Source organism: Dermacentor silvarum, chromosome 6, assembly GCF_013339745.2.
Source record: "Dermacentor silvarum isolate Dsil-2018 chromosome 6, BIME_Dsil_1.4, whole genome shotgun sequence".
Classification (NCBI taxonomy): Eukaryota; Metazoa; Arthropoda; class Arachnida; order Ixodida; family Ixodidae; genus Dermacentor; species Dermacentor silvarum.
In genome coordinates this window covers 21,288,456-21,299,746 of record NC_051159.1, presented here as the reverse complement: position 1 = coordinate 21,299,746, position 11,291 = coordinate 21,288,456, and the positions used below count along the sequence as shown (strand labels likewise).

At 53.5% G+C, this 11,291-nt stretch overlaps 1 protein-coding gene across 1 annotated transcript; it reads left to right on the top strand.

Annotated features, from left to right (window-relative positions):
- The first annotated feature begins 666 nt into the window (after positions 1-666).
- On the top strand, positions 667-3,458 carry LOC119456572 (uncharacterized protein K02A2.6-like). The gene is made up of 3 exons (XM_037718402.1): positions 667-795; positions 1,471-2,507; positions 3,194-3,458. The coding sequence occupies exons 1-3, from the start codon at positions 667-669 to the stop codon at positions 3,456-3,458; spliced, it is 1,431 nt and encodes a 476-aa protein (XP_037574330.1).
- Positions 3,459-11,291: the final 7,833 nt, after the last annotated feature.

The following is an 11,291-nucleotide window of genomic DNA, read 5'->3' as shown; positions in this document are numbered from 1 at the left end:
CGACGAAGCGTCATCGAAGATTGTAGTGTCGGCTATTGGTACTCTGCTGGTTCTTTATGCGCAGGAGGGCGAGCTGTCGACCTTCTTCGGCGCGCTATAAGTAGGTGGCAACGTCGAGATTGTCTTCGTCGGTGACGTCCGGTAGCATGGCGTCAAGCGTCGTTGCCGGGTTCCTTCCGTGGACCAGGTGGAACGGCACCATGTGCGTCGTTTGTTGTACGGCCGTGTTGTATGCGAAGGTCACGTACGGAAGGATGGCATCCCACGTCTGTGACGATCATGTGACTTCACCCCGGCCATATCTTTAGTTGGCCCGCTAGGCTCAGTGGCCCACCGAAGCTCGGTGGGCAACATTGCTTACTGCATCTAATAAACAGCGCGAGCACAGCTGCTCGGCGTTCAGTCAGCGTACACCACCACCACGCTGTGCGTCGTATCTGGGACGCGGGTTCCTCAGCCCCCCCCCCCCCCCCCCCACCCCTTACGTTCACGGTCCGGGGCGGATCATGACACTGGCGACGAGGATGGTATTGGAAGACATGCACTGTGCATTCGAACCCACGAATCCGTGAACATCTGTGGAAGCCACCGAGGGCGACGAAGGAATCCCACGTGTCGACCCAAGCCACCGAGAGCGGCGAAACGCCGCCCGCCGTTCCTACCGCCATGCCGCTGTACGGGACGCTCGAGCCGTTCGAGGGTGATGAGTCCGCCTGGCCAGTCTACGAGGAACAAGTTCACGTGTTTTTCCGGGCGAACGACACACCCGAGGCAAAACAGCGGGACATTTTCCAGGCCAGCTGCGGGACCCGCGTCTTCAGTCTCGTGCTCGACCACGGGCCGTATTCTGAAACGTTCGCCTAGGCGAAATCAGCGTGCGCGCTGATTGGCTGGTTGAGCAAAATTGAATGACGTCGGGCTCAACCACCCAATCAGCTCATCCAATTTTGCTAAAACAGCCAATCAGCGCACGCCTGAAAGCGAAAAAAGAAATTTCGCCTAGGCGAACGTTTCAGAATACGGCCCCTTCTCAAGCCGGCCACACCGCATGGCAAGACCCTGAGTGAGCTGCTCAACACACTGCGGTCGCATGTCAGCACGGCACCGTCAACGTTAATGGAGCGTTTTCGCTTCAACAACCGGAGCCGCCGCGAAGGAGAGACCCTCGGTCAGTTCGTGGCTGCGTTACGAGGGTTAAGCGAGTGCCTGCGCCTTCGGGGACCAGCTCGACTCGCTGCTCCGAGACCGTTTCGTCTGCGGGATAAACAACCTCACCATGCAAACACGACTCCTGGAGCTTCCTGACTGGACGACGTCGTCAAAGCAGTGCAGGCGACGGACGCTGCGCCCAAGGACGCCGGCGAGATTGCACGCGCGACCGGCTCACCGCTGACGGAAGCAACGGTCAACAAGATGATGACTAAGGGTGTTATGTGCAGTCGCTGCGGTGGTGACCACTCCCCCTCACAGTGCCAGTTCTCCCAAGCACAATGCATCACGTGCGGAAAAACTGGGCACCTCGCACGGGTTTGCCGAGGGGGGAGGACGAACAGCGGACAGCAGCAGCAGCCTGGATCAAGCCCAGGTTCCACACAAGCCCGCGGTCAGGGTAGCCGTCGCAAGCGTTCGCGACGGGGCCGTGCGGCAGCAGGCGCGGGTCCTTCAGCGGCCAGGCTCCACGTCGTCGCTGAGAACCCGCCAATCTTCGACATGTGGCACACAGGCCTTGTTCCGTCGTCTGTGCCACCATATCTGCTGACCGTTGAAGTCTGCGGGCACCCAATTTCCCTGGAGCTGGACACAGGGGCCAGCGTGTCGGTCATGGCCGGGAAACTGCTCAAGCGTACATTCCCCGACGTGTCCGTCGAGGCTTCGGGCGTGATGCTGCGCAGCTACTGCGGACAGCTCGCCCAGGTCCAGGGGCAGGCCCAGGTCAGCGTTCGCTTTGGTGAGAGGGAGGCAACCCTTCCCCTTTATTTAACCAAGAGATCATCACCGACGCTGCTGGGCCACTACTGGATTCACGCACTGGGCGTTCGGTTGCCGGCGTACCAAGAGGCCATCCTACATGTGGTTAAAGACGTCCCAAGCCTCTTGACCGATTTCAAGTCCCTGTTCCGACCGGGGGTGGGCACATTTGCTGGTACGACGGCTAGCATTTACGTTCCCGAGGAAGCCCGGCCTTATTTTTTCAAGCTTCGCCCACTGCCGTTCGCCCTGAAGGACGGGGTCACCCAGGAGCTGCAACGGTTACAGCGAGAGGGCATCCTGGTGCCCGTCAAGACGTCTGATTGGGCCGCTCCCATAGTTCCAGTCCTCAAGCGAGATGGCAGTGTCAAGATCTGCGGGGATTTCAAGGTTACCATCAACCCCGTCGCTACCGTCGAGAAGTACCCGCTGCCCTGGATTGAAGATCTCTGGTCAGCGTTGTCCGGGGGACAGAAGTTCACAGAACTCGACCTCAAAGACACTTACCAGCAGCTGGTGCTCCAGGATGCCTCCCGGAAGTATGTCACGATATCGACAACTATGGGGCTTTTCCAGTACACGCGCTTACCGTTTGGCGTGGCCTCAGCCCCGGCCATCTTTCAGAGGGAGATGGACAACTTTTATTGCGATAGCAATTATATGGACACTTCAAACGGATTTCTGCCGTCGTCGTCGCCGTCGCCGTGAGGTTCCGTATAGATAAAATCTTCGCCGCGCGCCATATGCCCGAGCCGAAGCGTGCGGGGACGCGCGCTCTCACGGAGAGCGAACGCACTCAATCTCCCACGCGCAAGCAAGGAAGTGGGAAGCCGGCGCTGGAGGGAGCGGGGCGGGGGGGGGGGGGGGGCGCACTTCTACTCTGCCAACAAGCGGGAAGCCAGCGCTGGAGGGAGCGAGGGGGGGGGGGGGGGCGCACATCTACTCTGCCAACAACCGCGCTCGTCGCTCGCCCGCACCGTCTCTCATCTCCACACGGCTCTTACCTTTGTATGAGCTGTGAATTCGCCGCTCAGTTTCCGTTGAAGCGATAGACCGTACGTAGCTTCGCCCGCTGCGGCGTATGCGCTTGCTGCTTACTTAATCAGCTCATGTTTACTACAATTCCTATTGCTCCCAAAGCCGCTCACCTTACTTCGTATGACATTGCTGTGTTGCTAGCGCATTCATTGCTTCGCCCTTAGGGCGAAATTGTGGCATTTTTCAGGGGCATGAGGCACGTGGTGGTGTACTTGGACGACATCCTGGTTACTGGCACCTACGACGGGGACCACCTGCAAAACCTGCACTACGTCCTGGCACGATTACAGGACGCCGGTCTCAGGCTCAAGCTGGAAAAGGGCGATTTCCTGGCCCCCAGCGTTGAGTACCTGGGACACGTCATTTCCCAGGCTGGCCTGTCCCTAGCCTCCCGCAAAGTTGATGCTGTGCTCAAGGCGCCAAAGCCCCACAACAAGGAGCTTCAGAGATAACTCGGCCTCATCAATTTCTACAGGAGTTTCCTACCGAACCTGTCAGCGCATCTACAGCCCCTCCATCTTCTACTTCGAGATGGTCAGCAGTGGACCTGGAAGAAGGAGCAGGAAGTGGTATTCCAGCGTAGCAAGGAGCTAATGACCAAGGCTCCAGTGCTGGTGCACTTCTATCCGGACAAGCCTGTCGTCCTAACAGTATATGCGTCGCCGTACGGCGTTGGAGCCGTCCTGGCGCACCGGCACAAGGATGGCCAGGAACGCCCTGTGTCGTTTGCTTCCCGTCTGCTGCTTGCTGCATGGCAGCGTTACAGCCAGCTGGATAAGGAAGGCCTGGCCCTCATTTTCGGGGTCGAGCGCTTTCACCAGTACCTGTGGGGCAGAGAATTTGAGGCGATCACGGACCACAAGCCGCTGCTGGGTCTGCTGGGGCCGGACAAGGCGGTTCCCCTGCAGGCATCGCCTCGAGTGTTACGCTGGGCCTTGAGGCTTGGTTAACATTTTTTGGTTTGTGTTGTTTGCGTAGACAAACAAACTGGGGTTAAGGGGTTGTGACGATCGTGTGACTTCACCCCGGCCATATAGTTGGCCCGCTAGGCTCAGTGGCCCGCCGAAGCTGGGTGGGCAACATTGGTTACTGCATCCAACGCCTAATATATGCCTCCCTTCCTCCATCCAACCTCCGAGCGGCGTCCAAACCCTCACTGCGCATCCTCCTCCCCCTCCTCTCCTTGTCATCATCATCATCATCATCATCAGTCTATATTTTATGTCCACTGCAGGACGAAGGCCTCTCCCTGCAATCTCCAATTACCCCTGTCTTGCGCTAGCGTATTCCAACTTACGCCTGCAAATTTCCTAACTTCATCATCCCATCTGGTTTTCTGCCTACCTCGACTGCGCTTCCCTTCTCTTGGTATCCATTCTGTAACCCTAATGGTCCACCGGTTATCCATCCTACGCATTACATGGCCTGCCCAGCTCCATTTCTTTCGCTTAATGTCAACTAGAATATCGGCTATCCCCGTTTGTTCTCTGATCCACACCGCTCTCTTCCTGTCTCTTAACGTTAGTCCTAAGATTTTTCGTTCCATCGCTCTTTGTGCGGTCCTTAACTTGTTCTCGAGCTTCTTTGTTAACCTCCAAGTTTCTGCCCCATATGTTAGCACCGGTAGAATGCAATGATTGTACACTTTTCTTTTCAACGACAGTGGTAAGCTCCCAGTCAGGATTTGGTAATGCCTTCCGTATGCACTCCAATCCAATTTTATTCTTCTGTAAATTTCTCTCTCGTGATCAGGGTCCCCTGTGAGTAATTGACCTCGATAAACGTACTCCTTTACAGACTCTAGAGGCTGACTGGCGATCCTGAATTCTTGTTCCCTTGCCAGGCTATTGAAGATTATCTTTGTCTTCTGCATATTCATCTTCAACCCAATTCTTACACTTTCTCGATTTAGGTCCTCAATCATTTGTTGTAATTCGTCTCCATTGTTGCTGAATAGGACAATGTGATCTGCAAACCGAAGGTTGCTGAGATATTCGCCATTGATCCTCACTCCTAAACCTTTCCAGTCTAAGAGCTTGAATACTTCTTCTAAGCATGCAGTGAATAGCATCGGAGAGATTGTGTCTCCTTGCCTGACCCCTTTCTTGATAGGTAACTTTTTACTTTTCTTGTGGAGAACCAAGGTAGCTGTGGAATCCTTGTAGATGCTTGCTAAGATATTCACGTAAGCCTCCTATACTCCTTGATTACGCAATGCCTCTATGACTGCTGGTATCTCTACTGAATCAAATGCCTTTTCATAATCTATGAAAGCCATGTAGAGAGGTTGATTGTACTCAGCAGATTTCTCGATTACCTGATTTATGACATGGATATGATCCATCGTAGAATATCCCTTCCTGAAGCCAGCCTGTTCTCTTGGTTGGCTGAAGTCAAGTGTTGCCCTGATTCTATTGGAAATTATCTTGGTGAATATTTTATACAATACTGAAAGCAAGCTAATGGGTCTATAATTCTTCAGTTCTTTAACGTCTCCCTTCTTATGGATTAGTATAATGTTGGCGTTCTTCCAGCTCTCTGGTACACATGAAGTTGTGAGGCATTGCGTATAAAGGGCCGCAAGCTTTTCGAGCATATCTCCTCCATCTTTGATTAAATCTACTGTTATTCCATCTTCTCCAGCAGCTTTTCCCCTGGTCATGTCTTTCAAGGCCCTTCTAACTTCAGCGCTAGTTATAGAAGGAGCCTCTGTGTCCGGTTCATCACTATTTTGAATGAAAGTAGCTTGGCTGTTTTGGGCACTGTACAGGTCAGTATAGAATTCTTCCGCTGCTTTTACTATGTCATCGAAATTGCTGATGATATTACCATGCTTATCTTTCAGTGCATACATCTTGCCTTGTCATATGACAAGCTTTCTTCTTACTGATTTAATGCTGCGTCCATATTTTACGGCTTCCTCAATCTTTCCTACGTTATAATTTCGAATATCCCTTACTTTTTTCTTGTTGATCAGTTTTGACAGTTCAGAGAATTCTATCTGATCTCTTCAGTTGGACATTTTCATCTTCTGTCGTTTCTTTATTTGGTCCTTTTTTTCTTGGGAGAGCTTACCTACCGGTTGCCTTGGTGCCCTACCTCCCACTTCAATTGCTGCTTCTGAGATCAACCTAGTCACGGTTTCATTCATTACCTCTATGTTGTCTTTATCTTCCTTTTCTAAAGCTGCATATTTGTTTGCAAGCACCAGCCTGAATTGGTCTGCTTTTACCCTTACTGCCTCTAGGTTGGCCTGTTTCCTCTTGACTAATTTCACTCTCTCTCTCTTAAAATTGAGAGAAATCCTAGACCTCACTAACCTATGGTCACTGCACCTAACCTTACCTAACACTTCTACATCCTGCACTATGCTTGGATCGGCAGAGAGTATGAAATCTATTTCATTCCTTGTTTCTCCATTAGGGCTTTTCCAGGTCCACTTCCTGTTGCTGCGCTTCCTGAAGAAGGTATTCATTATTCGGAGCCTATTCCTTTCCGCGAATTCTACTAACATCTCTCCTCTTGCATTCCTAGAATCGATGCCGTAGTTGTCAATTGCTTGCTCACCAACCTGCTTTTTCCCCACTTTTGCATTGAAGTCGCCCATGACTAAAGTATACTGAGCTTGCACCTTTCTCATTGCTAGTTCAACATCTTCATAAAACTGTTCTATTTCTTCATCATCGTGACTAGAGGTTGGGGCATAGGCTTGTACTACCTTCATTTTGTACCTCCTATTCAGCTTTATTACGACGACTCTTACCCTCTCATAAATGCTGTAGAATTCATCAATGTTGCCCGCTATGTTGTTATGCACTAGAAATCCTACCCCGGATTCTTTCTTATCTGGAAGACCTCTGTAGCAGAGCACGTGGCCGTTAGTCAGCACTGTGTAAGCCTCACCAGCTCTTCTTGTATGTATATATATATTATATGTACGCCAAGCTCCGGCTTCCGGAAGCCGGAACCGGAAGCCGGCTTCTGCTTCCGGTTCCACTTCCGGTTCCGCTTCCTGTTCCGGAAGCCATCTTCCGGCTTCCGGAGCACGCTTCCGGCGTTTTGCCCGAATGAACTTCGTTTTGCCCGAACTTCGTCCTCTCATTCTCCTCCCGCAACGCCGCAATGAGTGCCACGGACAGCGCCAGCGTCAACGCCAGTGTCAGCGCCGTGGACAGCGCCTCGGAGAACAGGGCTCGAGCCGCAGCCACGAAACGGCAGCGGCGACAGGCCGATCTGAAAACTAACGGGAACTTCGCATACTACTCAGGGTTCCCCTACGGGAAGATGGTGTAATTTTTTTCTTGTATCCTTGCGAGCGTGCTGGAAATACCGAGGTGTTCAGCCGTTGGGTCGCCATGGAGACCTTACAGAACCACTGAACGCAAAGCTGAGGGTACAACGAGGAGGTAGTTGGCTCGGAGTGGCGAGAAATTCTTTAGGAGAATGGCGTTTTGCAAGAACAACGACGCCAATCCTCGCATGACCACCTTCGGCACAACGACGGTCTTGCCTTCCAGGTAGTCTACAAGGCCCCTTAGTTCCGGGTCGGTTCTTTGTTGTTCGGTGAGTTCGTCGGCACTGATGGGTCGAAAGAAAGTGTTGTCATCCTGGTCGTCCTGTGGCGGTGGTTCGACGGGGGCGCGAGGCAAGCAGTCGGCGTCAGAGTGCTTACGCCGAGACTTCTAAACGACGGTGATGTCGAATGCCTGAAGTGTCCGACTCCATCGTGCGAGGCGACCTGAAGAAGTAAGCTAGCCAACACAAAGCGTGGGGGTCGCTCACAACTTTGAAGAGCCTGCCATAGAGGTAGGGGCGAAACTTTGATGTAGCCCAGATGATGGCGAGGCACTCCTTTTCTGTTGTGGAATAATTTGCTTCCGCCTTCGATAGCAACCGGCTAGCGTACCTTACAACCCTTTCTAGTCCGTCAGTCCTCTGCACCAGCACGGCGCCGAGCCCTACGCTGCTTGCGTCGGTGTGGACTTCGGTATCGGCGTTTTCGTCGAAATGCCCAAGTATTGGTGGCAATTGCGGGCGTCGCTTCAGTTCTTCAAATGCTTCGACTTGTGGCGTCTCCCACTGGAACTTGACGTCGGCCTTCGTGAGATACGTCAGTGGCTCGGCGATCCGTGAAAAAGTCCTTGACGAAGCGCCTGTAATAGGCGTACAGCCCGAGAAATCTACGCACTGCCTTCTTGTCGGCGGGCGGAGGAAAGTCAGTGGTGGCCGCAGTTTTCTGTAGGTCAGGACACACTCCAGACTTGTTGATGACGTGGTCCTAAAACAAGAGCTCCTCGTATGCAAAGTGACGCTTTTCTGGCTTCAACGTGATTCCGGAGGTCTTGATTGCTTGAAGAACTGTGTCAAGGCACCGGAGGTCTTCTTCGAAGCTTGAGGCAAACACAAATAACGGCGTCGTCCAAGTAGACGAGGCAAGTGTGCCACTTCAAGCTTGCGAGTATTCTATTCATGACGCGTTGGAAAGTCGCAGGTGCCGAGAAATGACCAAACGGCATAACGTTGAACTCGAACAGTCCGTCTGGTGTTATAAAGGCAGTCGTCTCCCAGTCCCTCTTGTCGATTTCGATTTGCCAATAGCCAGTTTTGAGGTTCATCGACGAAGAATACTTTGCGTTGTAGAGTTGATCCAAGGCGTCGCCAATCCGTGGGAGAGGGTATACGTCCTTCATGGTTTTGTTGAGGCGATGATAATTATCGCAGAAACGTAGGGTTCCATCCTTCTTCTTCACTAACACCACGGGGGAAGCTCTTGGACGGCTAGGTGATGTCGTCGCGTAGCATTTCGTTGACTTGTTGCCCTATGGTCTCGCATTCGCGCGCCGAAACTCGGTACGGGCTCTGACGTAGTAGGCGGACATAGTCGTTGGTTATGTGGGGGTGCTTGACGACCGGGGTTTCTCGAATCTTAGACGATGACGAGAAGCAGTTCTTGTATTGCAGGAGCAGGACTTTCAGCTGTTCTTTCTTATGTGTAGGAAGGTTCGGATTGACGTCGAAAGCTAGTTCAGGTACTACAGTCGTCGTTGGAGGTGTGCTAGAATCCGTGAAGGCGAAAGCACTGCTGACTCGTACTATTTAATCAACTTAGGCGACCGTGGTGCCTTTGTTAATGTGCTTGTATTCATGGCTGAAGTTTGTGAGCATCAGCCTTGCTTTTCCTTCACGTAGCGCAGCTATGCCTCTAGCAACGAAAATTTCACGGTCGAGCAGTGATATGATCGCCCTCGATGACGCCCTCCACGTCTGCAGGCACTTCTGTACCGACGGAAATCATTACGCTGGAGCGAGGAGGAACGGTGACTTGTTCTTCAAGCACATTCAAGGCATGGTAACAGATGTTTGTATCAAGTAGTATCGCTTTGTGCGGTGGAAGCGTTATCGACTTGGACCTTAAGTCGATGACGGCACCGTGTTGGTTTGGAAAGTCCATGCCTAGGATGACATCCCTGGAGCAGTACTGCAGGATTACGAAGCTCGCCGGGTAAGTGCGGTTGTTTACCGTGACTCGTGCTTTGCAGATTCCAGCCGGCGTTATTAGGTGGCCTCACGCTGTCCCGATATCGTGTCTTTGCCAGGCCGTCTTCACCTTCTTCATCTTGGCGACGAACGCGCCACTAAAGGCGGAATTGTCGGCTCCATGGAGTGTCGACGAGAGCGGGGCCGTTATGACCATCGATTAGCACGTCTAGGTCGGTAGACCGTCGTCGGGCGTTGCGGTTAAGTCATGGCGTCGGATCACGGCTGCGTCGGCTTGCTCCGCTGCTGCTACGTCGCGTCGGCAGGTCTTCTTTCGGCGGCAAAGTGTTGTCGCCAAGGCTATTGCCAGGCGGTATGATGATACCATGTTGTGATGATGCGCGAATCGTCGTCGTCGTTGGCGGAGGATCTTCGCTATTACGCCGTAGAGCAAACACCGCTCTATCGGTTGCTGCTTTTAGTTTCCCGGGTAAGGGCGGGAGATTGGCCCGGGTTGGGCCGGCGATGCGGCGAGATGTAGCGACCTGGTGTCGGCGAGCGTGAGGGTCTTCGTGGTTGCCACTGGGCTCCACGAGGTAGCCAAGCTGTGGACGTGGAGCGTTGACGGCGAACCCTCGTAGGCCCATCCCACGGCATGGGCATCGGCGGTAGACATGGCTGGCTTCCCCGCAGTAATAGCAGAGCGGGCGGTGGTCGGAGGCGCGCCATATGTCCGTCTTCCTCTGGAAGCTGCGCTGGGCGACGGGCGGGCGTTCTGGCGGCGGTGGCGGTGGACGACGGAACGGCGGCGTTACGGGGAACTGGCGCGAGCGCAGAGGGTGACCTTGACGGCGGGCGACGGCGGCGTAGGTCATCGCTCCCGGCTGTGGTTGAGGCGATGTCGAACTTCTGTCGCTTCCAGTGAGTGCTGAATCTCTTTAACTATGTCAGCGATCGAAGCCATCTGAGGCTACGACCTTGGGCATAACTTCTGCAGTTCTTCCCGAACGACCGCTCTGATCGTCTCTCGCAGGTCGTCGGCGCCTAGCACTTGAGCTTCGGCGTAGTTTGTCAGCGTACGGCGGTTGTATTGCGTGGCGCGCATTTCAAGCGTCTTCTCGGTCGTTGTGGCCTCCGACACAAATTCTCTGATAGTCTTGGGCAGGTTGCGTATCAATCCGGCGAATAGTTGCCCTTTGACACCCCGCATCAAGAACCGAATTTTCTTTATTTCAGACATGTCGGGGTCGGCGTGGCGGAAGAGGTCAGTCATCTCCTCCGTGAAGATTTGCGATGTTCTCGTTCGGCAATTGCACTCTGGTTTCGAAGAGAACTTCGATCTGCCGTTTCCTATCGTACGACACTCGTGAAGGTCCTCACGAAGTTCTCACGAAATAGGACCCACGTCACCAGGGTGGTCTCTCTTTCTTAAACCAGGTCCGAACAGCGTCATCCAACGAAAAATAGACATGGCGCGGCTTGTCGTCGTCGCTCCGTTTGTTCAACGTTGCGGTCCTCTCGTATGTCTTCAGCCAGCTTTCAGGGTCTTCAGCCGATGATCCGCGGAAGTTCGGTGGCTCCCGAGGTTGTTGCAGCAGGATAGAAGACCCTGGGGCTGCCTTGGGGTCATTGACTTGGCCTTGATCGCTGTCGTCTTCTCGGGAAGAACTCCGTACTCCGACCGGCATAAGTCCTTGCTGCCTACGGCTAGCTCGCTGGTCCTTGGCGACGTTGCTGTTGTCCTTTGGTTTCGGGCTAGGATCGCGGCTTTTCGGGGGCCTTTGGTGCATGAACGCACTAGCACCTCC

Coding starts and splice junctions, on each gene's coding strand:
- LOC119456572 (XM_037718402.1), top strand. CDS start 667: ATGCCGCTGTACGGGACGCTCGAGCCGTTCGAGGGTGATGAGTCCGCC. Junction 796..1,470: donor AACAGCGGGACATTTTCCAG/GCCAGCTGCGGG, acceptor TCCCCCTCACAG/TGCCAGTTCTCCCAAGCACA. Junction 2,508..3,193: donor CTCCAGGATGCCTCCCGGAA/GTATGTCACGAT, acceptor GGCATTTTTCAG/GGGCATGAGGCACGTGGTGG.